The following is a 27,991-nucleotide window of genomic DNA, read 5'->3' on the forward strand; positions in this document are numbered from 1 at the left end:
AGACTTACTTTTAGTCATTATTTGGGTAGCACACATATTCTGAATGCCTTCGGCAGAATTCAAACGAGCCCTTTTAATCTAGATTAATCTAGATTAATTCCAAAATTAATCTAGATTAAAAAAATTAATCTATGCCCACCACTAGTTTAAAGATGATGAGTAAATAATAACAAAATTTGGGGGTTAACTGTTTGATTTATAGACATTGTCAATGTTAGTTCATAATATGTCATAACATATACACCTTTGTTGATAAAAATGTATTAGTATAAAAAAATAACATTGATATAAATTTAGTAAAAGTTAGAGACATTCACATCTTTATGATTAAGTTACCCACAAAAACAACATACTCTCTATAAGCAGTACATTTAGAAGAGCCATGACACAAATACCACTGCATTAGGATTTCTGGAATTGTATTCTTTATTAATCTTGATTCCCCAAAGAAACACAAGTTAACACACAGGTACATACAGAGGTATTCAGTCAATATGGTATTTCTGATTACTGGATAAGGCAGCTTTTACCAGTTAAAATTGTGGTAAAACGATACAAAACAAAATCCAATTTGTGAAAAATTATATAAGAGGAAGTTATTGTTAGTAAACTTGGGCTACAAGGGAAACAATAATGAGGGCATTGTTTTGTCAGGTCTAGTTCATTTGTGGTTATTCACCATCTCTTCCAGTTTAGCCTGGTTGGACCCAGAGAACTCATCCACCTTTCACAAAAAACAAGCAATAAAAGACAACAATGACTGGAAAGAAATCAAACATTGTGTTTTGACAGAAACACAGAATTGACCATAATTCAAAAACGACAATTACTAGTGGTGTTATGCAATTGTAACGTAACAAAAAGGACAAACCTTTTTTCCGCTCTTGTAGAAGTGGAATGTCGGCATACATTTGACCTCACAAGATTGGGCCACATCCTGCAGAGATGAGGCACAGAACATTTCACTATAACTTTGTTTTAGGACTTCTTATTGCTAATTCCCCCACCGATTTGCAGTATCATCATTCACTGGTACACATAAAACAAGCTATAGTTCTAACAGTTTAGTACTTATGGAAGCCACTGACACAAAATGATTTGACTCTTAAGGGGGAAGGATTTGCTTAGCAAAAGGACAATGGATTAGAACTACAAGTACACTGAACTTTACTGCCCTCTAACGGTGGACTTAAATAATGAAAGTCTACTCACATCTTAACAATATTAAAAATGAGTTCATCATACACAAAACAACCAAACCCCAGTGATGTATATGTCTGTGATGAAACATATACAGGGCTCTAAACTAACTTTTTGCACTGGTTCACTGGTCACCTAACTTTTTTTCTTAGGTGCACCAGCACAAAAGTTAGGCGCACCCAAATATTTGAACGCATCGCATTTAACGCATTTAACTGGTATTACCAGTTCACTCTTTTATTAAACATCCATATAGGCAAAATTGACTTGTTAATGATTAACTGACAATCTTGTCAACATAAAGTTCTTTATTTTAAGCACAAATCTACAAGACCTATCTATTATACTTGTGTATGTCACAGAAGTTATGGCTGAGGTCGGATGAAGTGCTATGGTTTTCAGGAACGGAATTTGGAGAAAACCGTGTTTAAAGTTAAGTGATGAAAAAAAAGCACAATAGTCCAGTATCACAAGTAAAAGTCACTTTACAGTGTTAAGAGACTTACTCTAATAACAATAAAAAAAATCATAGTGTTGAAGGCTATAAAAATACTGTACAGAACAGTTTGAATAAAACGAAAGTAAGGAAAATGGTGCAGGGCACACTTAAAGAACGAGAGCTCTGCCATTATCACTACACAAGGAAATTAAGAAACATTACGGGCAACAACTAATAACCAGTTGTGATCACGGTTCTCAAATGCAGACAGGTACAGTCATATATCATTGAACGCAATACAATTATAGGCTATAAAACCTATACGCAAAGCCTTGCCATCACATCCGGGATATAAATCAGTAAATTAGAGTAAAATCATGACGTGCGATTGCGTCACATGAAATACTGATTTGGGGAGGTCATTTATAAATCACATGTCTCTAACCATATTCACAGAAGGCTCTAACTACGCAAACTGCTATCCAATCATAGCAGTTGCCGTTTACTTATAAAGTCTTCAATAAAGCACACCCATTAAAACCGAGCGTTTGCTGAGTTTAAAAACCGAGTTTAGAGCTGGCCTCAAAACTCGTGTAGAAAATAGCCTATTACTTATTGATTTTGACGTTTTTGAATGTCGAAACCTTGCGAACGTCATAAGTAGACCTCATATAACAGTATTAAACAATAAACAAGCACTGTTCGTTATACCTTTAAGAATGTGCTTTAAAGTTTTGAGCAATGGATTATTACAAGGAATTTAACTACTATCTTGTACCCTGCAACAAACACTTACTCAATCTTTCTCACTGATTTGAAAAGAAATGTCTTCAATAAATGTTGAATTTAAGCAATATACTCAACACTTCTTATTACTTAATTAGATTTTATGAGATGAAGGTAGGAAAAATAAAAAAGACGTGCCATTACAGACAAATCTGTTCATAATTGTGCCAACTAATCTGTATTACTGTATTATCTGTGTGCCGGTGATGAAGAGTGTTTCGTTTCATTAGATAAATAGTGTAAACTCTGGTAACTATAAAAGAGATGACATTTAAGAGATAAGCGTTTATATTGTAATGATGTACGAGGGCAGAAGCCATAGTTATATCTGTTAATGTGTTAATGGTATGGATGTTTATGTACAATAGTATTGCCTGTTAAGGAATCCTGTTGTTATTATCTGTTGCAGGGAAACCACATCTCCACCTGCATATGATCTAGCCTGACTTACAAATACAGCCACTCTTACCTCCAAGTTAAGCTTATATGGCGAATCAAGAGAGTATCAGTCTGTGTGAGGAAAGGAACATTCGCTTATCCTATGCATGGCTTATATCCGCCGGCTCTGCACTCCACAGAGTTATCCCTCTCATCGAGAGCTCTGTTCTATGTAGATGCTACCTCAGAAATAGTGCACGGTGGCTCTCCCCTCTGATAATTGTTCTCTTGTGTGCCCAACAAATGGCTCAAGTTGGTTCAATGCTCTCTGTTGTGTTCTGAACGACACCCTAGTTCACTGCTATACTTACCTAAAAACCAGCCCTTCGCTTCAAGCGGGTTAAATTGTTAACAAAATAAAGCATTATTAGATCTAGCCATATGTTCTGAGGTTACCGAGATTTACAGCTAATTTGACTAAGCAAGTGAACGGAGTTGAGTTTCTTTAAATGGACTGGATAAAAGCATTAACAAATTTATTAAGATATACAATAAAAAATTGTATCTGTCCTCTGGAAAATGAACTGATTATCTTTGAGTCTCACTCCACCAAGTGAGCTACAGGGACTTTGAATATGCAACATGGCACAGTACGAACCAAGGACAACAGTAAACTCACCTGTGCATCATCCACATCTACTTTAAGGAAGACCACATTAGAATTGGCTGGATTTTCAGACAGACCCTTGTAGAAGAGAAATACAAAGAGGAAGTTAAGCATCTGATCTCAATTAACAGTGGTTCAGATATTGCAATGATAATAAGGCAACAATGCTCTTCATTTAATCTTTAACACAAAAAAACATCAACAAGCAGTAATTTCATTGCCAATGACAACTTACTTTGTAGAAAGGAGCAATGCTCTGACAAGGCCCACACCATGTGGCCGTAAAATCAACCACAACAAGCTTATCGCTTGCCTCTGCCAGAGCTTTGTCAAAAGCTTCCTGTAAATACATGCAAAGACTTGATTTCACTTTTGCTAAAGACTCATATTTGTACAATTCTTTACAAAACTGCAATGCAAATGACAGGACAGTTAGATTGAGCCTAGAATCCCTTGACAACATTTATATTATGTTTTACATTTTGCACTGATTCTAGCAGTCAACCATACATCTCAATAGTAAACCTTTCCGCGGTTTCTTTAAAGTTTAGGAAACATGTGTTTGGTGGATTGTTTATCATTGGTATCACTAGTTTTACAAATATGTAAAATATTTCAGTGTTTGTTAAGCGATTGTTTTTCTCTCTCTAATGTCTTATGTTCCATTCTGTTTTTTTTGTAGGAGCAGAGTGCTTCCGGGAGCGGGCTGGTTTAATTACACCATATTGTGTTATCTCACCAAGTGTTTATTATTGCAGTACCATTACTTGTGGTGTATATGGTGTGATTGTGATTTCGGTTTGGTTTATTTTATATGATTGGTGCCGCCATAAAGTGAAATACCAGTCAGCCTATGGAGGAAGCCTCAGTCTCATGTTTTTTTGTTTATTGAATTTATTTTGAGACTATTGTCTGTTTGATTTTAAGTGATTGTAAGCTCAACGTTTAAACTTGAAATAAAACCAAAATAAACGTGTTTTTTTGTACGGGAACTTATTCCTCTTGCCTTGTTGTTTTAAGTGGATAGAACTTGCGTGTCTTTATGTAAATAGTTTTCCCATTAATTCGGGGTGTCGTAGTCACTAGTGAGCTGGCCACCATGCTACACTTAACTATAAAAATGAAGTGAAGTAAAACCATGGTTAATGTTCGTAAGGGAACAAAGCATGACCCATAGCAATAAACACAACAACATACAAGACAAACATAACCCTTTAGCCAACTTTCGTATGGTATAACCCCACAAATCGCGTGGGTCTCTCGAATTAAACCGCTGCGCTTTTTTACGCTTCCTGGTGTACATTGGCACCGCATTGAGGACTGAACAAAACCTCGTAACGTGCCGCAGATGCGTGCGGTGTAAACAAGAGGTCAGGCCTCGGACAAGCTACAGATAAGCGCGGTGTTTATATACTCGGAGAAGAACTGTAACGCATCCTTTTCTATCAGACTGAGACCACATGTGTTTTCATGGGGCGCAGTAATACGCAACACGAGGCGGCATAAACACCGCTAGCGGAAGCAGAATCCGTTTCACCAACGTTTCGTCTCAAATGTATTATTACACATAGATGTCAAAATGCTTGTGGCCAAAAACGTAATGTAAATACACGTGTTGCTGAAATATATTTAAAAGGCTACTTTATAATAAGATGTTGTGTGCCATCTGATCGCCGGTGTATATACGTTACTGATGTAACCGGTTAGCTGTTACGCTAGGTAAGTTAACGTAACTTCAACATTAAACTTTAACACGTCGCGCGATCACAACCTGAACCAGTGCGTGTTGGATTGATTAATTAATGCCTTGATATTATTACCCTAATCCTTACATACACTTTTAAACAAACTTGTTTGAAGCGGGTTTGCTAGGAATCTAGTCAACGTTAGTCAGCAAAACGTGTCCACTGATATCATAGCGCACCGATCTGGCTTATTTGGCCCAAATAAAGGAAAAAATTGGAGAATAGTGGGTTAACGCGACACTCTTACCTGATCTTCAATGACGACGATCATCCTCTTGGTTTATTGTTACCTCGAGATCAGACAAGTAACCTTAATATGAACGCTCGCCCAGAGATGCACCTCTTCTCTGAACCGAGATGATAGTGGAAAGCAGCGCTTCATACAAAGCCCATCCCGTAAGCACACTTCACGACTATACTGATTGTAAGAGGGAAGCACTATGGTGTTTGTGGATTATGTTTCTGCAAATGATTGTCAAATATTTTAAAAACACATTCATTTAGACACATGTGATATAGGAAATAAAACTCCATCCTTGTTAAATTACTAAAAAATGATCGGAGTGTATAGGGCGCTGGCATGCTGCATCATTTGAGGTGTGGAAAGTCTATATTTTAGCATGCATTCTTGTTATCAGATCTCTGTTTTATAAGTGCCATCTTTGTGTCAGTGGGGTTGGGGTGAGTGTTGACTAAATACCCCCTTATTAAACATTTTATATAATTAGGGTAACATATGATTTACTTGCTCTGGAAAAATCGTCCGTAGGGTGTGAGTGCGTGAATGAATGAGTGCGTGCGTGTGCCCTGCGATGGGTTGGCACTCCATCCAGGGTGTATCCTGCCTTGATGCCCGATGGCTCCTGAGATAGGCGCAGGCTCCCCGTGACCCGAGGTAGTTCGGATAAGCGGTAGAAAATGGATGGATGGATGGATGATTTACTTGTGCTGAAGTCAGAGCGAATGGATATTAAGGTTACAATCAATTAACAGGCAAACTGTCATTCTGAACAAATATCTCTAGTTTTCTGACGTCAAATCGAGGTTGTAAAATATGTTCTTACAAATATGAATGTATTTAACATAAGTCACTGCCAGGACAAATGGTTCTTACTATTAGAAAAAATGAAGTGAGATTAAATGTCTTGATAAATTACCAAAATAGGTTCTTTATATTTGTTGTAGTCACAAGACTCTGCTACGTGACACAAAGTGCTTCCATTCACCCAAATTGCAGTTTGGGTTATTCTCATGTCTAATGCATTATGTGTTTTTTTGTCCTTCTGTTTCTCTCAGCCTGTTCTGTGATGTCTCATTCAATTTCATTAAATCATACGTTAATCTTTTTCTTTGAACACTAATGTAAAATGCATGAGATTGGTAATGAGTGTGTTGTAATAGGATCTGCAATAATTAGGCCTTGCTCTTTGAAGTCCCTGTGTTTGTGTTGCCACAGATACAAGCTGCCACTCACCCTCTCCTTTATATCGCATCCTTCATTCAGGGCAGTAGCTATTCAGAGATAGCAGGTGTTTGCGTCTGTATCATTTGCAAAGGAAGCCTTCATTTCATATCTGCTTAAGGGTCATATATAACTTATTTATGTTGCACTTAAATAATGAAATCTCAGATAAACATGAAATGATGGCAAGAACAAATGCATATGCAGAAAATCTAGCACATGTTTTTTTAAATGCAAGATTTTTGTTTTATAACGTTTTCAATAAAACAGGGTTAAATGTCCTACAGCAGACAGTTCACCTAAAAATACAAATTCTCATAGCATTTATTTACCCTCATGTCATTCAAAACTTTAATTTGACTCTTCTGTGGAACACCAAAGAAGATATTTTGAAAAATAATGATCGTTGATTTTGTGTCCTTTCAATAAAATGTTGTTTGGTTACTTACATTCCCCTTTGTATTTGTGTTCTGCAGAAGATAGAGATAGAGATTTATAAAGTTGATGAAAGAATTTACATCTTTGGGTAAACTATCCACTTAAATTGGCTGATATTTACAACTTGCGTCGATCAAAATGTTTAAATCTGTCAGATGCTGCCACCTTGTGGTAAACTTTTACATGATACTGCTTGTAAAATCTACTGAATATGGCGTTTAAACTCACAGCATGTTCTCTGTTTAACTGATCAAGCCCCCCCCCATAAAATAAAATATGAATGTATTTACTGTTGACTATTTATTTTATGCATAACACATAAATTAGCACATCACAAATTCCAAATGACAGACCACCACACTTCTTATCAATGCTTTGTAAATGAGGAACTTTTAACCGCTCACAAAACACAAGCACAATAAATGCAATTATAAATTATCAGAAAAAAAAGAAGTCAGTATCCAACATTTACAATGCCCCAGGTTATTAAAATAGCTTTTTTCTTTTCAAATAATACAGTACAAATCTTTCTCCTGCTATTACAACATACAGCAGAAGTGTAACTATGGAAAATAATTCTTACATTCTTTAAAAGCAGCATCCTTTTAAAACATCTGAAACAAATACACTGTTCAAATTTTAAATCAAACGTTTTTGTGCATGAAAGTAAATGTTGTTTACAAAATTATGAATTAACATAGTGAAATTAATTTTCTCATGTAAATATACAACAATCAGCAACAATTAATCCTTTATGTGATTATCTTAGAAAGTATGGATCTATTATACATTCAGCTAACCCTTGTTCCCCAAATGACAAATAATACTAAGGTTTTAAATGACATAAGAACAAATACAGCCCTCTAAAACTTGTTGGTTATTGTAAAATGCATTTTGCACCCATGAAGCAGAACAACTGTAACTAAACTTTAGATGTTCAGACATGCTGAATGCGGTACAGTATGTGTTGTTGATAATGGATTCCTGCTGTGACATACTGTGATTGCATGATTCGGATCAAGGTTTGCCTGTTGTCTTGCCTGGGTCCTTCCAGCCTCCAAAAGCTTTCTCCAGGTAGAGGGCTGTGGCCAAACAGAGACGGTCCTGTAATTTTCCAGCCACAATTTGTACACCCAAGGGCAAACCCTCTGAGCTAAGGCCCAATGGACACTGGGTCACTGGCAGACCCAGAATATTAAAGATACCTGAAAAAGATAAAAAACGGAGAGAATATACTTTTCAGCGCAAAACAGCAATGTTTTAAGACAATTGGGCCTGATACACCTGTGTATCTGAATCCACTTATGCAATTTCAGAACTGATGGAACACATTGACTAGGGCCCGAAAGCTCAGTGGCCAGTCTAGCTGACTGTGAGTAAATACTATGTAAATTTCGGAAACAAACCTTACATCTTTGTATGCAGTATTTATGCATTTGGCAGACGGTTTTATCCAAAGCGACTTACATTGCAATGTCCTATACATTTATACATGGGTATGTGCAAACCCCTGGGATCGAAACCCACGACCTTGCGTTGTTGACGCAATGCTCTTACCACTGAGCTACAGGAAAGCTATGCAGTACGTAACATGATGTGTCTGAAAAACAATATGGAGTTGGCATGTGTTCTGTTAAACAGCTTTGTGTCATTTCTTGAGTAGTAGCTTGCCATGCAAGCAATTTATGTGCACACTAACTCACACTACAAAAAATAAATAACCTGAGGTCTGTATAAAAGTCTTTGAGTCTCAAAAATGTTCTGTAGACACACAAATCTGAGTGATCACAATGTTGGATATAACCAATTAACATTTGCACCCAGGAACTTCTTATCTTACCAGTGTAGGAGAAGTTGAAGGGCGTGAAGATAGGGTAGTGGTGTGTAGGGGCAATGTGTGGGTGAGGAGGGTATAACAGTACACCGTCTGTGCCTAGTAACTTCTCCAGCTCCTGCTGCAGGTTGTCCTTCTGTTGCAGAATGAATGGAGATGGATGGGAACTCTGAAACATCTCAAATGAAGCAAGACCTGAGCAACACAAAAGAAGAGAATGACCATTACATTATTGTACACAACTGCTTACATAACTGCATCTTTAGACACCTTTTAATGCGTGTCCTTTTTGGCAGTAAAACAAAAGAAATAATTCTGCCTAACATTTGTAGTGGATTTACAGTAAAAGTCCCGTAGACCAGATATTATGAATGAAGAGAAGAAGTCAAGAATGCAATTAATAGAAGAATTAAAAAAATAGTTTGTAGTTTTGCCAGCAGAAGTCAGCTTCAGCATCCTCAAGGAGTTCCACAGGCCGACCTGCCTTGCATCCAAAATGCAGTAACAGAGCTAACAGAAAAATAAGCTAATAGAGTCAACTAACTACGTCATTACTTGGATAAATCAAGCTCAAATGATTGGTTATCAATAGATAAACAAGAAAAACAAAGCAAAGCTCTCAAACACTTCTGGAGTCATGAGACAGGACATTTAGTCCTATAGATTATCAAGATGAGAAGCATGTATAATACAAATTACATGATGTTACATCCGTCTCGTGATTTCCCACTCTTTCTCACTTTCCTGAAACAATACAATCACACATACAAAAACTCCTCAAGGGTGTGTGCTAACAGAAGATGTTTTTTGAACATGAGGATAAGAAGTCCCTTTTTACAGTAACACTGGCCTAGCAGGAAGAGAGAGCCTATGAGAGCATTCATTAATAAAACCATGAATTATTCTCTACTTTCTGTATTAGAAAAGGTTGGTGTTAATCATGCTTAAAATAATCCATTTGAAATAATATGATGCTGAATAATAATTAAGATTAATATTTGTCAAAACCACATAAAAGTATTTATATTTGAAATAAGGTGAAGCCACGGCACCCGTCCCTTCACATTAAAGGAACAATTCACTCAAAAATGAAAATTCTGTCCTCATTTACTCACCCTCAAGATGTTCACTATGTATATGTTTTATTGTTCTGATGAACACAGAGAAAGATGTTTGGAAAAATGGTTTTAACTACACAGTTCTTGGCCACCATTGACTTAAAAAAATGCTTTCTTAATGCCTTTATTCTGTTCAACACCAAAGAAGATATTTTGAAGAATTAAGGAAAGCAAACATTTCTGGGGCACTTTTGATTATGTTGTAATTTTTCCTTTTATGGTAGTCAATAGTGGCCAAGAACTGTTTGGTTACAAGCATTCTGCCATTTTTGTATTCTCTTCTTAACTATTTGTATTTTGTCTTGATTCTTATCTTGAAGATAAGAAGATTTGCATAAAACGCCATAACAATGTTTTATTGAATAATATTAATCAGCAATAATTCTTGTTTAAATCCTTCGTAGATACAATGGAATTCTAAATCAGCACCACCTATCTTACAGGAGTGAAATAGATGTGAAAGCTCAGTTCGACAGCCATACATTTAGCTTTTTACTAATGAGGTCAGTTTAAATAGTTCTCTGCAAACATTCATTAACACACCTATCGCTGGCAAGGTGTGAGAAGAAAAACCCAAGCACCACTTGAACAGCTCCCAGATTGGCCACACCTTCTTTCCACCTTCACTCAATAGCTCTGCAAAGGTGGTGGGAAGCTAAAAACATAAATAATCGTATTAAAAACATTATACCAACTAGCTCAATGCTTTTTCTAGGCCAAGTCTCAATTTATATATGGATTAGAGCTGCACGATTCTGGATAAATTGAGAATCCTGATTTGTTTGTTTCAAATAAGAGATTGCGATTCTTTTATGATTCTGAATGATGACTAAAAGTAATACATAATTTACTGGTTCTGACTATAATACAATTTTTTTTTTCTTTCGGTATGTTATTTGTCGTACTTTGCTTCAAAATTATTACATACTTCATGGTAAACGCACAGTAACTATGGTGAGAATTTTTTTACCACAAAAAAGTCAAAAGTGTTTTTTTAACTTTAAATGCAAAAGGTTAACTTCTTAAAAAGGTTAAATGCATTGAAGTAACTTGTATATGAAATATTTTTCAGTAAAACAAATTCGTAAGGTGACACTTGCAATGAAAGGTCTTTAGAAAGATTTATAAATTTGACTCAAAAGAAATAATAAAAAAAAAAATGATGGATATAAGCAAGGGCGTAGATTTGGTTTGAACATTGAACGTCCCAGATAGCACTCGAACATCATGTTTATTTGATGTGTGTGTTTACATCTGGAAGACGTATTTTTTAGAGTGTTTGCTCATCTGCAATACGTCTATAGGACGTTTCCTGTTAGAAGATGTCTTTAAGATGTAATGATTTAGAATGTATGTTAAACTGACATAAATTCTAACATATAAGAGATTATAAAAAGAAAGAAATTAAGTATTGAAAGCGCCAGTAGGCGGCAGCGATTCACTGTTTTAATGAGTGAGCTACTTAAATTATTCATTCATCCAATTCCTTCAAAAGTCAGATTATTTTAGGAAGAAAACAAACATCAATGTGAATGCTTTTGTCATTGATAATTACAGACACTTTAAAAAAATAGTGGGGAGTATTTTTTGTCTAATTTATTATCACAAACTCATATTTGATTAGAAACAAAATTATTGTCACAAAATAAAGTAATTCTACATATTTTTAATTTGATCTACTGTGATTTTCATGTTGAAATATTGGAGGGGTTGTAACTGATGGATTTGAATATTGGGGGGTTACCTCCCCCCATAAACTACGCCCCTGGATATAAACGCGCACTCGGATTGGTCAGCGCTACAAACTGCAATTGTTAGTTTCAAACCTGTCTAGATAAGATGTGAAGCATAACCAGGACAATGGAACACAATCCTGAAAGACACTCATAAGAGCAGTTTTGCTGTCAGGCTGTATTGACGTCATTTCATACCTTATGATGATAATGCTTTCACTGCTTCTGCGGCAGCATCAGCGCATATTGAAGCGTTATGACTTTAGTGCGAGATGTAAGGTAACAGACGCACGAGAATCATTGATTTCCATAAATGCGATTGTGTGGGTGTTCAAATCCAGATCACAATCTTTTAACGATTAAACGTGCAGCTCTAATATGGATATTGTTTATTTACACAATAAACCAGTATGACCAATGTATTTGTTACCGGGAGGCAAAACACTCACTTTTCCATCCTTGCCAGGTGAGGACATCATAGTTCCCCAGATCTGAAACGAGTACTTGAGCTGAGGGATGAACAGCTCTTGAACTTTGACACCGAGGTCTGCCTCTATACGTTTAACCACCTAATAAAACAAAATCTCATTATGAGACCAATATCACAACCCTTAAACTGAAGCAATCCTATCCGCATACCCTCTTCTGTGCCTGAAGCAGTTCAACATCCACTGGGGAGACCAAGGGAGAACCTCCATTGTGGGGAACAGAGTAGAACTTCAGCTTCTTTAAATCTACTTCAGCAGAAAGAGACAATCTACAGAAAGTGGAAGAGAAAAAGTGGGTCACAAAGCAGTAATGCAGTAAAAATTTATTGAATGTGTTTAGATAAATGTAAGCATGTTTATATCCAGCCTATCCAATATTATGGAAGTAAATGTTTATATGCACCCTACAAAATATTATGGGAGTAAAAACAATAAAACAATACTGTATGTGTTTCTGTTGCATTACAAGTGTGGCAGTTTTACAGTTTGGAGCAGTGGTGTAGGATAATTTCATGCATCTAGCTAATCTCTTTACAATGCAGTATATTACTTTTGTGCGTTGGGTCCTCCCATAATGCTTAGCATGGGAATTAAATCTTCTGCATAGCGGCACATAGGTCCGGTTGTCAGAAATCCACTCTGTAGTCCAGAGGCTGGAGGATACTGACCATCATTGCTTACAATACCTTTAAGTACAAAGAAAAGTATAGTATGTTCCTCATGGCCAGTTTTCCTACAATAAAACATACTGTCAAATTCAGTGGGGTCGAGAAGTGTACTACTAGCTTCAATGACTAATTTTAGACAACTTCCCTGCTACAATGTCCCTGCTACAGCAGGCTACAGTCTGATGCAAAAAACATCAACACATGTCTTTAATATTCTTCTATACAAATAACAATTGGCCCAAGTCAAAATCTTTTCTTTTCCGTTTCATGGTGGTACTAGATTGATGGACCCAAGTTTACATCACCATTATACAACCTACCGCCACGTTCACACACAATGTTCTTACCTACTGATGGCTTGTGTCCAAAGATGCCATTGAAAAAGCAGGGGATACGGATACTACCACCGATATCTGAGCCAATTCCAATAACTGAGGCACCAGCACCTAAAATACTGCCTTCACCTCCTGCAAGTTAAAGCATTCATTCGTGAATTCCCAGTTGTTCAAAATAAACAGTTTCCAAATTAAATCTTGTAAAAAGTATACCATCAAAATGTGAATTTAAGATTCTTTTGATTTAATAGGTGTAACATGCATAAAGTGGTATGTAAATCATTACTCATTCACCCAAATCTATGCTTGGCTCTCATTGGCTGCTTTTCTTTATTATTCAGTTATCGGTTTAAATAAACTGTATATCAAGTGGCTCTAAACTTTTGACCAGTAGTATTTATAAAGTAAAAGTGAAAAGTCTCTGTTTTTTCTCTGTTTACATACACAGTTATATAGTGTATACAGCTTAGTATCACAAACATCAGAATGGATGTATCTGTAAAAGAAGACCTGAGCTGCCGCCAGCAATTCTTTCCAGGTTGTAGGGGTTATTAGTGATGCCATAGAGGTGGTTGTGAGACTCTAACCACATACAGAGCTCACTGCAGTTGGTCACGCCCAGCGGAATTGCTCCTGCCCTCTTCAATAGAGCAACAGATGGGGCATCTATCCCTGAAACTAGATCCTTTCTGGTCATCAAACCTGTCGAGTTTGGCATCCCTGGTAGGGAAAAAAAACAAAGTGTCATCCTACAAACATAGATCATTTCACAGCTCAGGTGTGTGCTGTAGCTTAACCAACTGGACTTTCTACAATCTCGCTACTGATACCCTGCAGGGCAAAGGCCTCTTTAACGGTGATGGGCACTCCAAGCAGAGGTAGTCTGTCCTCCAATACGTCCTCTCCTCCTGTCTCCTCCTCTATTAGTTTATCCACCTGTGCAGCTTCTTGAAGGGCTGCCGAAAACCTGAATTAAAGGAAAGAGAAGCTTGTTCACAAAAAGAACAAAATGTAGGTTGAAATGACCTCTGCACACACTCACCTGTCCTTAACCATAGCATTGATAAGTGGGTTGACTTCCTGAATGCGGTCAATGTAGGCCTGGACCACTTCAACACTTGTTACCTAGAGACAAAGTAAAACAAATACAGTCTGGATTATATAATGCCCTATAAGTCACTACAGCCCACAAAACCATACTGTAGTAGAGTAGGCGGGGCGAGACCGTGGTTCGAGTCCGGTGAGTAATTGTGAATGAGCGCCAGCTGTGCGCACACCGGCCTCGAATCACGTAGGAGATGGGAGCATATAAAAGGAACGAGCGACCGGACCGTCGAAGAGAGAGGACCGGGCCCGAACTTATGTTATATTTGTATTTATATTTATGTTCATGTTTTGTTCGCCGGCGGTCGTCCGTGAGGGGCCGCCGGCTCTTAAATTACTTTATTAAATGTTTAAATGTTTGCCGGTTTCCGCCTCCTTCCTTCCATTTTATTGAGATGTGTTACACATACATTATAAAAATTTGAGTACACAACCCCAGGACAAACCGAAAAGTGCAGATAAGAAGCTTATGGCACCTGCCAAAATAAATAAAATAATTCATTTGAAAACATTATACAGCCATCTATGGTCTTGCATGAATATGCTAGCATTTGAAAATTATATTTCATCATTATATTTCATTGAAACGTTCACTAAATAAGAAGCTGAAATCTAGACATGATCTATAAATTAAACACGTGAATACTAGATTAATTGATATTTAATTTTCATAATAAGTAATAAAATAATTAGTTTATCATATTATTATCTAACATTAATAAGGATGTTAACATTAACAATTTCTCATTGTTCATGTTAGGTAATGCATTTACAAATGTTGACAAATACAACCTTACTGTAAATTGTTACAGTACATTTGTGGTTTCTATGGTTTACTACAACTACAATTAATAAAGAACTTTGATTACACTGTGGTTAACTCAAGCATGTGTGATTTTTACACTTCAGGTGGTTCATGAGATTAGATAAATTACAAAATTATCATTTTTGAGCGATTTATTCGTTTAATAACCCAAACAAAAGTGGCTGACCTTTGAACAGCTTTAAATCTCAGGAATTCATCTAAGATAGTCTCCTTATTTTGAAACGTTTCACAGTCATATAACACATTACCCAAAAGAGCTGAAATATATATTGACAAACTGTAATGTTAACAAACTTTACAGAGTAGCAAAATGATAACAAATATATGTTTTGCGTAATAACTACATCTCCCAGCATTCATTATATGGTACCTTGCTGCATCGCTTCCGCACAGCGCGTGTGAAATGAGATCTTAACATCAGTTTCAAAGTGTAACCAACAATGTCAGTCCGATTTAATTGTGAATTTTCACAGATAAGTCTACATGGTTTTTAAACATTTTACATCTTACTTCCTTCCGACGGATCTTTCGGGCAAGCTGCATCGCTGGGAGCAGCAGAAGTGGGTTTGTGATTGAAGGAAGTCTGGAAACTCCGCCATGTCGCTGCTGAGGTGCAAATAGCTTAAAAAGAGCGAACAGCACCCACACTACAGCCCGAAGCAGGCGGCCTAAGAACCGCTCGAACCGGGTCAAAGCCATCGTCGGAGAGCAGCAATGACACCAGCACGCAGGTTGCTTTAAAGTGAAACTGGAATCAGCTCTTCACTGCCCTCAGCAGGCAAAGAGGTGTAGCTGAATCCCCGAAGGGATATTCTTCTTCTTCTTGTATTTTCTTTGGCGGATTGAAGTCTTTAACAGAGCATTACCGCCATCTACTGTGGCAATGAATCAGATACTTTTATCCATACTTTCCCTAATAGTCAGGACCCGTGCTTTCAATTATGCTGCGTGTTCAGCTCCCACAAGAAATGTCCAGATCCTTCCCAGCATAAATAATATATATATATATATATATATTATATGAATCAACTGAGTGTCTCTTAGAAATTGTATAAATTCTCTATATCCTCCCGCCATATTCAACACTTCCTTCAATGATAACTGCTGAACACCTATTTTCTTTAATTCACCAACTAAATTACTTCTCTCTTCTGCATGTTTATAACAATGCAATTACATGTTCCACTGTTTCTTTGACTCCACACCCTTCGCACAAACCTGTAGGATGTTTTCAACGGCATAGTTGAATTGAGACCTGCATGACCCAACCTTGATCTAGATATACTACATTCCTCCTTCCTTCTGCCACCAGAACTCCTACCTTTCCCTACCACTGGTTGAATTGAATGAAGATGTCTACCCCTTTGTTCAAAATCCCAGAATGAGTGCAAGTTTTTTTATTATCTCTCCTTTTATAATTGATTTGATTTCTCCTTTGCTGTACATATCCATGTCTATTCTATCTTTTGCCATTTCTTGTTTTGCTATTTTGTCTGCTTCCTCATTCGCTGATACTCTTATATGGGCTGGTACCCACAGAAATTGAACTATTTTATTTGTTTGTTCCATATACAGAGTTTCCAGAATTTCTAATAACATATCTTGTCTTGTATCTGACCTCTGTGCATCTATGCACAACGAGGCAGAACTTGAACCTGAGCGTAATACAGATTTGCTCACTCCCATTTCCTTTAACCTACTTACTGCTATAATGATCCCCATTAATTCTCATGTAAACACTGATCGATGATTAGATATTCTTTCCCAACTACTTCATTTAATCTTGGAATAACATATGCAACTTCCACCTGACCATTCTGAGGATCTTTAGAGGCATCTGTGAACACCTGCTCATAATGCTCGTATTTAATCCTAATGTATTCTTCTGTCAATGTTACCTCCGTCATTACTTGATTTTTATCTTGCCTTTTTCCTAATAAAAATAAATCTACTTTTGGTTGCGGTAAAATCCATAAAGGTGTCGTCAATAATGCTATCACTGGGACTATTTTATACTCAATTAATTTCATGTCTTTCACTAAATCTGTAATAATCCAACCAAAGCTATTAACTGTCTTCTTCCCATGTTCTCAACTTTCTTCTAGTATACTTTTCGCCGGGTGATCATCCTTCTGACCTTTTAAGTTTATCCAATAGTTAAATCCCAGTTGTTTCCAGTTGCACTGTCATCTCCTCCACCTCCACCTGTAACGCCAAGATTGGTCAGGATGGGAAACCTCCACAATTTATGCCTTTGCCTGGATTCTTTCGAATGGATATTCGAATGCATGTTCATTCGTTGAATCATAAAACATGTTTAAGGACAATGTCTTAAAAATAATGTTTTCAATCCCAAGAATCCACAAATGCAGCTACTTTTTTACTCTTTTAAATCTTTTTCTTCAAAGTACCAAACTGAAAAAGCATCACTGTTGTGCTGGAGTCTAGCAACATTACGGGATCAGAGTCAGCCTAATTATTATACATCATTTTCTACGTCAATTTTATTTTCTTAATTGTACATTTAAAGGCATGGTAGTATAATGTCTGTGCCAGACTGGATAATTGTTTATTACTTATAATAATAGAAAAATAGTAAATTAATATAATTTTGTAGTACATTAAACTAGAAAACCATTTTAGAATACAAAGTTTGCAAAAGTGTGTGGCATATTGACATTTTTAGGGCAAATAAAAGTATAAGCAATCAAACCAAATTAAGTAAAAAATTAAGTTAAATTAGGAAAATAATATATTAAATAATATTTTTAATTTCCAGTTATTGTGTATGAGGTCAGATTTCTCGTTTTCCAACGATTTAATACAAAGATGAATAAAAATGCAAATTATTTTGAAAAAGGTTTTGAAAATGGCACGTTGTAATCGTCACAAACAAAGTCGAAACGTATATCATGCAATACGTATAAAATCAAAGGCTCGCTGAATCAAAATAGACTTCATACGATGATATCATCAAATCTTAATTTTTTTATTGCTTGTTGTATTGTGACGTGAACTTTTCGATGACGTCATCGGTAAAGCACACTGATAGCGCACTGGCTGTTCATTGGATCCCATGACGTTTCTACGGCCAATGAGAGGCCGAGTAACGGGACCTTATTTATGCACAAGGATAAAGCGTAGGCTACATATCTAAATTAGGTTTATTATTACACACGCGTTATTACACACATTTATGCGCTTATTGTTGTATTCCAAAGCCTGTCTAGAATGTGCAGTGGGCAGCATTTAACCAAAATTCAGCTGTGTTTTCAACGTGTTGTAAACAACGTGTTTTGCCCGATCTACTTGTTGTATACACGCAGCAACATAAAATGTTAAAATGCCTTAATGCTGTTTTTCACGAAAAGGTTAATTCGCCAACATCGGATGTGTTCGTTGGCAGTGCAGAACCACGTTGTCGTGCGTCAGAGCGCTTACTGCGCATGCTTGTCGCGCAACTTCCAGCCTTGCCAAGACCAGCCCCTATTCTTCACCAATGAACGGGCAAATTTACAATCGGTCAGAGCGTTTAACTATGGACGAGATGGCCATGGCAGCTCATGAAAGACATTTTGAACCACTAAACATGATCTGCTGAACATATCTTCTAAAAGCAACGTGGGACACAAGGTAAGAGTCCTTTCTTCGATATTAATTAAAAACGGTAAACTGTATGGGGCAGCCGTATCATGGGCCCTGCTACGTGCAAATGCCGCCCCGGCGCTAACCGGCAAGGCTTGGAAAAAGGCTTAATGATGCTTTAAGCATTAGATCGCATTTACGATAAATAATAATAGACAGCTGAACATGCAAAAAACAAAGAGAGGGCAGTCGTTTCCGAAACTAGGTAACGTTAAAGCTGAATCTCAATGCTTGCGGAGCACATCTTAGCGCTGAATGTCATTTCAGCAACCATCCGCAATGGATCCTCTATGTAGCATGGCTTGACAGATGATTCTTACAGCACGTCGCATTTCTTTCTGCCACAAACATTAAAGCCCCAACCTTCTCAAGAATAACATAATAATGGAATAATAATAAATGGTGCTTTCGTCTTTTTCGCTGAATAACAGTAATAAATGATGGGTATTTTACCGCTGCTTTACTTCTTATCGCTGTCGGAAGCCTACAATAAATGACCTTGTTTCATGTCAATCTGTGTGTAGAATAACAAATAATAAGACAATTCGGAGTAATACTATTTATATTTAATCCTTGCAGGTGGTTTATAGAGACGGAAGCTCCCGGTAATCCAGACGGAAGATATCGAGGAGAACCGATCTGGTCAGCATTAACGCGCAGCCCCTCTGGAGATTTACCGATCGACCCGGAATATGAAACATGGCAGATGCATCACTCAGCAAAGATCCAGAGCGCACTCATCACTTTTTCTTTGTCCTTTTTGGAAACCTTTTAATTGGGTGGTTTTATTGGGTTTGATACAGAATTTTACACCCAGGAGCGACATTCACCAGACAGGAGTTGTTTTAGTAAGGGATTCGTTTTAGTTCATATCAGTCAGGTCATGGATATTTGGACTTGGCTGCGTTGAAGTATCTATACTGCCTTTCCATCATAATGGATAAAGATGATCAGGAACTCGGCGAGCCCACTTTGCATGGGCTTTACGGGCCAAACCGGATCCGTCCGTCCTCGTACCGGGCTCTGCGGAGCGCGGTATCCAGTCTGGCGCGCATTGATGATTTCTTCTGTGAGAAAATTGGCTTCGGCTTCTTCTCTGAAGTGTTCAAGGTAACCAACACTGTTGCTAATTACTTTGGCTATGCTTTCCCTGTTAACTGGTTGCATCTGTCTATAGGTTGGATGCTGGTTTGATAAACGACACTTAAAATATATAAAAAACGTTTTTAAGGAGGAGAGCAGTCAGCAGGGCAAATAAGTCTACATTGCCCATCAATATCATTATATATCATTGAGTGAAAACTGAAGCTCATCACAATGATGATGGGATATAAGAGTCTACAATAAACAATCCAATAAACTAGTTTATAAAAACCTTTAGGCACACAAACTGTATTTACATGTCTGTGTAGACAGCTATTATAAATCCTTCAATTATCCAAACCCACATGTGGGGTAAAAACATAGATTGTGATAATACACTACTGAAATTTTATAAAACATGATGCTTGATATGTCTGTTTCTCAGTCATCTCGTGTGTCATGTGTGGCCATGTTAAGTTCAACTTCAATGTCTGTGATTAATGATAAGACAGATCAGTTCTAATCGACATCATAATCAGATTACCAGCCTGACCCAATCTGTCTGCCTCATATAGAGGGGTAAATGTGTTTATAGGCCGAACTTTGTTGACCATCTGAAATTTTTACTTAATAAAAATGACTTTATGTTTTTTAAATCATTTTGACTGTGATTTGCAACTTCAACTTTGGACTTTTCTTGCTAACATTGCCAGGTTTTCTGGTTGTTGTGGTAAGACGTTATGAAATAATGATGGTTTTTGTACATCATGGTTTTGATGTTTGTGAACTTGATGACTTCACAGTGTGTTCTTCTCCTTAGGTTCCATCAGGGAACAATAGAAAAATGTGGAGTTGAAAACAACATTCAATAATTTACATAAAACAAAGATAATCCTTTCCGACTTTTTAGAGCCTTGTGGCATACTGTGGACCTTGAGATCACATTGAATTCATTCCTCTAGTCTTTTTTTGTTATTTGTAGCTGTCATGTTGAACATTTGTCAAATACAAAATGACAGTTTTCTTCCTCAGCGGATATATTGAGTCTCTTAAGTATCGCAGATTTATGTTTATGATCTTATTTTATTTTAGGGTAAACTAATAAGGTCTGAAGATTGTATGTGGCTGAGATGACTCATAACTTCTATTGGGTTTCTTTAAATTCATAGTTACTCTTTCATGTATTATAAATGATAATAAAATAACAGGCACTATGGTCAGCTGCACAGATCTTGTAATAACTTTACCTGAAACACATGCAGCATATTGTTTTAGGGGTAGCACCAAAAGAGCATCTTACTATAAAACTTATCATAAAACATAAAATACGTAATTTCAACATCAATCCAATCAAAATATTTCCTATTGCAGTAACTTCATAGTTTTATATTTCAGTTTATTAGATGTAATTATTATTAGGTGTAATTTGTGCCAGATATTGAAATTGTCTTGGTATAGTAACAGTCCTTTCGTTTTTTATGCATACATATTTTAATTTAAGATATGTGGTGTATAATATAAATCATAGATGACTGGAAAAAATTGACAAAATATGACATTGTTTAACCCTGTTTCTGTAGCTCAGCATTTAAAGAATTGTGTCAGCAGTTCAAAGGTCATTTGGTTTTAAATCCTAAGATCATACTGATTAAATGTACACTTGTAATGTGCTGCAAGTCACTTTGGATAAAAGCTTACAAATGCATAATTCTGATAAAAGTGTTTTTTCATAATAGCATGTAGTTATTATTCAAAGTTAATTCAATAACTTGGTTTACATACGTAGGATTCTGTAGATTGTGGTGTTTTCTAAAATATCTTGTATGGAAGTTGGTAAACCCATGTGAGTTTGTGATGTCATTGTGACGATGTCCTGAATTCCAGCATGTTATAAGCAATCCAGAAAGCCTATTAGTTAATACTCAACACTCCATACTTGATACACACACTCTCGTACACACAGTACCATAAACAAGATGACCATATTTCATTTAAATTTACAGAAACTAATGCAACTATTTTCTGTACAAATCCCAACATCTGCTCTCCAGCTTTGCCCCACTGTGCTACACTGGTCTAAATTACATTTCATATCTGTCTAATACATGTTTCACTGTAATTCTGCCTACGGGGGCCAAAATGCCATATTAGATGTTCACTCAGCTTTACTAGATTTGATCTTGAATGTGCGCAGGTCATCCACATAACAGCACTTTGAAATTCTCGGGCACAACAATAAGGATGCAACAGGCCCGCCACCACTCTGATTATTGGGCTAGTTTGGCCAGTGCTTACATTTGTTCATCATGTACTGTACATGTGTTTTAAGGCCTTGCAAACTAACTAAAACATTTGATTTCCTGTGAAAATGAAAAAAAAAATCATGTCATGACTTGTAATATTATGAAATGTATAATGTGAGTTATAACACATACTTATGTGTGTAAATATATATATATATATATATATATGTGTGTGTGTAGCTTCAAACCACAATTGGATATATAATATATACATCACCAGAGTAATGTGTAGTATTGTTCACTGCATGTATTATTCATGGAGTTCTGTCAGTGATGTGACTGTGTGTGTGTGATGTGCAGGTGCAGCACAGGATCACAGGACAGGTGATGGCTCTGAAGATGAACACACTAGCCAGTAATAAAGCAAACATGCTGAGAGAGGTGCAGCTCATGAACCGCCTATGCCACCCCAACATCCTCAGGTAGTTTGACACACACCTTACTGACTTCTGTCATTCCTCATATAATAAAAATGTACTGCTGCATTTTTATATTTTTAGATCTATTATTGAGGTATAACTGGTTACCCCGCTGCTAAACACCATGAAAAAACAAAGGAAACTGTGATTGATTGCTTTATGTGTCAGTCAGACAGCTATTTACTAGGTGGTTCAAATTGCCACTATCAAGTGTCTTCATACATAAATGTATGTGTTAAATTACTTGCCTTCATTCTTTTCCAATTTCTCTCTTTTCCCTCCCTTCTCTGTTAGGTTTTTGGGGGTGTGTGTTCATGAAGGGCAGCTTCATGCTCTCACTGAGGTAAGATTGGAAGCTAGTGCTTTTCGTTGTATTTTGAAACAATAAAAAATGTTGATCACTAAAAAGATTGGAAGGTGAATTTTCACTATATGAGTTAATGGGCAGAATGATTGATGTGTTATTAACTTCATTGTGATGGTTATACAGTACATTAATGGAGGGAACCTGGAGCAGCTGCTGGACAGTGACATATACCTGTCATGGAGCGTAAGGATTGGTCTGTCTCTGGACATTGCAAGAGGACTGCAGTATCTTCACAGCAAGGGCATTTTCCACCGAGATCTCACGTCCAAGGTGAGGGCGGCACAACCACAAATGTCCATGTACAATATGGGATAAAAAAACAGGTGAAGAGTTGAAAGTGTATAAAAACTCATAATTACTCATCAACCTTTTGCAGAATTGTCTGGTGCGTTGTGAAAATGGTGCTTTCACGTCTGTGGTTGGGGATTTTGGACTGGCAGAGAAAATCCCTGATTACAGGTCAGTCCATGTTTTCTTTTTCAAAGAAATATGTTATTTATGGCACATACGCTTACCTGTATTGGGATATACTGTATATGTGAAATTTTAAGATAACATTTTAAATATATCAAAAGAGGGACCAATCTACGACAATTAAAATGTGAAATAATAAAAAATAGTTTTCTTACATACAGTAATTGTGTCGAAAAGCAACCGTTGGCTGTTGTGGGCTCCCCCTACTGGATGGCTCCAGAAATGTTGCGAGGAGAGATTTACAATGAGAAGGTACTTTGTCATCGAATACTAATTTCTCAACTTCCTTGTGTACTATGTTTGTCTCATTTCAAGTTTTACAGTTAGCCTTTGTGTGCCATAGGCGGATGTCTTTTCATATGGAATAATTCTTTGCGAGATCATTGCCCGAATTGAAGCTGACCCAGATATCCTCCCCCGCACAGAGGTACTGTACATCATACAACTGATACATTTTGCTATGTCACACCATAGGACCCTTGATGTTTCACATTTGATGAACTATAGAAGGGTTGAGTTGGAATTGGATTCTGTATCTACTTTTGTTACCTCCCTCTGCTGGAGAAGCAGAACACATCGTACATTTTCACATAATTAGATTCTTGATAAAGAGAGAGTTCACCCATACATAAAATATCTGTCATCACTCACTTTCAAAGTTATTTTCTATCAAAATTGCCTATGTACATAATGTTGCATTCTATCACTAAAACAATGCACGTCTGAGAAGTCCTCATCAGTACATGTGAAATATCAATGTACTGTCTGGTTGTCTGTAGGATTTTGGACTGGACATTGACACATTTGAGCAAATGGTTGGAGACTGTCCACCTTCATTTCTACGTCTGGCTGTTAACTGCTGCAATGTAAGTCACGTATGCAACGATACACCCATAAATTAAAAAATATAACTATGCGGACATGTTATTATACACAGAGACCGTCTTTGTGAAAAAGTGTTTCTATAGTTGTTTTCTTTTTTCTGTTAAAGATGTGTGCAGACAGCCGTCCTGCCTTCTCTGAGATTGTAGTGACCCTCGAGAGCATAAAGAGAGAAAGAGAGAAAAGTGAAGCTCCAATTATATTGGGTAAGTACATTACATCTTTTTCAGATTTGTAACCTATATTTGCCATAAAACGGCTATCAGGTCCCAACCCAAAGTCATGCCGTTGGATGAGACAAGAGATCCTCATACAAAATCAATGTTTGAATTGATCCAGAATGTGTATACGTTTCAAATCAACTTAAATTGTTGCTTGCCGTGAGCAAATTGATTTTCCTTTATGCACTTCTTTAACATAAACTGAACAGACGAAAACAGGTTATTTAAAATAAGGTAAAATAAATAGAAATTTATTTTCCATGGCCACATATTTAAATTTACTCATACTTGCATATACTATATTATACTTGTTTAATACATAAGTTTATGTCTCTTTTATATTTCTTTATATAAAAAAATGGTCTGCTTTCTGTGATATTCTTAGTTAATTTTTGAAGAAATGTTGCTTAAACAGTAAGTTGTTATGATATCCTCAGAACCTGTTGCCATTGACGTCAGCCCGTATAGGAGGAGAAGTGCGCCGTGCCATCCAGGTGAACAGCGTCTGTCACGTAGTCAGTCAGACATGTTGCCTCCTGCCACATCGCCGTGTGTGGGTACACCTGCCCGTGTCAACCCCTTCTCTCTTCGGGAAGATCTCAATGGTGGTCGTATCAAGCTCTTCGACACCCCTAGCAAATCCGTCATCTCTCTTACATTTACCCTTCCACCACCTCCGGACCCCTGCGCCTCCCCAACTTTTATAAGCACCCCTGGACTCCGCGGACCCCCTCGAAGGTGTCGGTCCCTGCCGTGCACACCTGAGCTGGGTCGACAACTCCCCTTCAGAGACCAGAATGAGTGTGAGGGAGAGGAGCAGAGGAACGAGGACTTTGGAAATGAAAAGAATAAAGATGTGGAGGAATGGCTGGATGAGATTGAAGACTCAGACTTGGTGCTGGACTTAGACATGGTGTCTCTAGAGCGGGTAGATGAGGAAGAGGAGGAAGAGGTTGAAAAGGATGGATTGTGCCACACAGAACCAATGGACTGTAGCAGCTCCCCTGACACAGCGGAAAGAGTCATGCCAGGAAAACGATTTATCAACGGTTCTTTTAATTCATCTTCATCATCCTTACAGCCCAATGGATGGCCTGCGCCTGTTTCCAACGGGCCACCATTATTACCTCCCCTTCCCCGTTTGGACAATAACAATGGACATCTGAGACCCACGCGGCCGTTAGCATGGGCTAGACTTAACGGTTACCGTGGTCCTGCCCCAGCACCTTTGCCACCCACCATCGAACAGGATGATGTCATTTCCTGTCCCGCCTGCTGTCTGACTGGGTTCACTTTCCCTTCTTTGTGCCTGCGTGGAGCCCCTCCTCGTCGTGGACCTCCAAGACGGCCATACAGGAACTTCAATGGAGGAGAGACATCTGCAGCCACAGCAAAGGGACTTCTCTGTCGGGGAGCCAAGGGCCTGGCCACACCCACAACTACCTGTGAGCCAGGATTACCACTTCCGCAAGCTCAGACCTAATAAAAGTAAACTGAAAAAAGGCAACATTCACTTGAAATGGTCCGTTTACTAGAGGTTAGCTAGCATCCACTGACAGATATAATCCATATTGCTCAATGTGGTTGAAACGGTATAATAAATTTGTGTGTGAGATACATATAAGATTGAATAGAGGGATGAAAGGCATGCTGGTGTTGCACCAGATCTTCACCTTGATTTTGGTCATTCTTACCCTTATCCAGACTCACAGTTAATTACACAATAATGGGTGCTCTTCGATCTGTACTCCTCTTCGCTCCTATCTATACTGTACTGACTCAAAGCCACTGTGGCAAAAGTAAAACTGTGTTTGGGAAGACAGAGTTCCAAAATAGTGTTATGTAAAGTATTTTAACGTATCTCATTTTTTTATTTATTAGATAATCATTCCTCCTGAAGACTGAGTGCTTTTCTTTTTATATGAGAGTGTACAAAGATGTGTGGCATTGAGTACTAATGTCAGACAGTTGTTGATGATTCTTTGTTATACGTGTGTATGTTTAGAAGCAATTGTATGCAATATGTCATATGGTGAATCTGTAAACTGTTTTATTTAATAGCCATTTTTAAATTAAAACAACACATTTTGCGCATTACACAAATGAAGATGCTTAGGAGTGCTTGTAGAGTACATCAGTTTACTTTTATATTGTCCCCTAGTGGTGTGGATGATAAACTTTTGCTATACACTGCTGCTGCTCTTAATGATGATGTTACTCTAGAGGAAATTGACCTTCACCTTTGATGCAAAAAAAAGCTTTTTGTGGTGTTCAATGTATGAGTCATATGTGGAAAAGCTGTTACCACACCAGCACAAAATAACATCAAACATAAGGTGTTTAAATCCACAATAGACCTAAAGCCCACTGAAGCAACACGTGATTTTGTGAATAAAGAGTTTCACAGAAATCTAGATGCATCAATGTCCAATGGAGACCTAGGACCACAACTTTCTCTTATTCAATCTAAAATGTATTGAACTTTTGCTGTAGTCTATGGTTAGAGTTACACCATAACCTCACACAGACTGTTGTTCTGTGCTTGTCTCTGGTTTAGTCTTAACTAAGTTTCTCAATGACTGAAGTGTACTGTATATACCATCTCAGAAATCCATCCACATTGAACTTCCTCATGCTTGTACTCCAACTTATGAGTCGAGCAATGGAAGTGTCTGCATGGCGGGAAGTGCACTAACAAGCGATCTGTATATATCAATGCATGACAATAGTCAAGAGAAGGTCCAGCTTGTTATAACATTGCTTCAGGATGCTATCAGAGGTGAAGATCAAGTCTGAAATCAAATTTGAAAAATGAACAAATTTGGGGGCTATAGGAAGGGTTATTGGTTTGTGCGGTATGACATTGATTCAGTAATTGATTAAGGAATATGTTTCAACACATTACATCATTCAATAAAAAAAAAGTACATTTTGGGGGGTATTAATCTGTCCTGGATTGAGGTGAGTTGTAAAACTCATATTGCTCAGTTTCTTTACAGAAAGGTAATCAATGCTAAATATCTTTTGTGCATTGAAGAAATAATCTGATGACCGCAATTGAATATTGCAGTTTTGTACATCATAAATAAGCATATCTTGCCTCCTTTGTGTCAGTATTGAAGTGATGTTATAACAGATTGGACATGGAAGCATTTGTAAAGTCCACGTGTCACATTATTGGGTGAAGTTTTTTTCCTAAAGAGGATATATTTCTCTTTAAACGTAAAGCACTTATCACTACTGTTATTTGTTCTGAGGAGCAACAGCTTTAATAAATGTCAAAGATTCATGTTATTTATGAAAATGTCAAATTAAAAAGACTGAATGTAAACTAGTGTCCTTTTTTATTTAAACTAATTTGAAAACAGCACACACA

The 27,991-nt window shown here is 37.2% G+C and overlaps 3 protein-coding genes across 3 annotated transcripts; 1 reads left to right on the forward strand and 2 right to left on the reverse strand.

Annotated features, from left to right (window-relative positions):
* Window positions 1-402: 402 nt before the first annotated feature.
* Window positions 403-5,618, reverse strand: zgc:56493 (Thioredoxin-like). The gene is made up of 5 exons (XM_056733754.1): window positions 5,463-5,618; window positions 3,706-3,810; window positions 3,483-3,548; window positions 872-937; window positions 403-724 (listed from the first exon to the last, which is right to left on the reverse strand). The coding sequence occupies exons 1-5, from the start codon at window positions 5,484-5,486 to the stop codon at window positions 662-664; spliced, it is 324 nt and encodes a 107-aa protein (XP_056589732.1). The 5' UTR covers window positions 5,487-5,618; the 3' UTR covers window positions 403-661.
* Window positions 5,619-7,400: 1,782 nt separating this feature from the next.
* faah2a (fatty acid amide hydrolase 2a) lies at window positions 7,401-16,011 on the reverse strand. Its single transcript, XM_056733740.1, has 11 exons — window positions 15,732-16,011; window positions 14,334-14,416; window positions 14,122-14,258; window positions 13,802-14,011; window positions 13,304-13,423; window positions 12,839-12,974; window positions 12,440-12,557; window positions 12,250-12,369; window positions 10,611-10,722; window positions 8,956-9,144; window positions 7,401-8,320 (listed from the first exon to the last, which is right to left on the reverse strand). Exons 1-11 carry the CDS (start codon window positions 15,918-15,920, stop codon window positions 8,133-8,135), a joined length of 1,602 nt encoding a protein of 533 aa, XP_056589718.1. The 5' UTR covers window positions 15,921-16,011; the 3' UTR covers window positions 7,401-8,132.
* Window positions 16,012-18,713: 2,702 nt separating this feature from the next.
* On the forward strand, window positions 18,714-27,946 carry tesk1a (testis associated actin remodelling kinase 1a). Its single transcript, XM_056739908.1, has 11 exons — window positions 18,714-18,854; window positions 19,446-19,976; window positions 22,553-22,674; window positions 22,966-23,014; window positions 23,162-23,308; window positions 23,415-23,497; window positions 23,674-23,764; window positions 23,856-23,939; window positions 24,292-24,378; window positions 24,504-24,600; window positions 25,053-27,946. The coding sequence occupies exons 2-11, from the start codon at window positions 19,803-19,805 to the stop codon at window positions 26,096-26,098; spliced, it is 1,980 nt and encodes a 659-aa protein (XP_056595886.1). The 5' UTR covers window positions 18,714-18,854; window positions 19,446-19,802; the 3' UTR covers window positions 26,099-27,946.
* The last annotated feature ends 45 nt before the right edge of the window (window positions 27,947-27,991 follow it).

The sequence above is a fragment of the Triplophysa dalaica genome, chromosome 2 (assembly GCF_015846415.1).
Source record: "Triplophysa dalaica isolate WHDGS20190420 chromosome 2, ASM1584641v1, whole genome shotgun sequence".
NCBI lineage: Eukaryota > Metazoa > Chordata > Actinopteri > Cypriniformes > Nemacheilidae > Triplophysa > Triplophysa dalaica.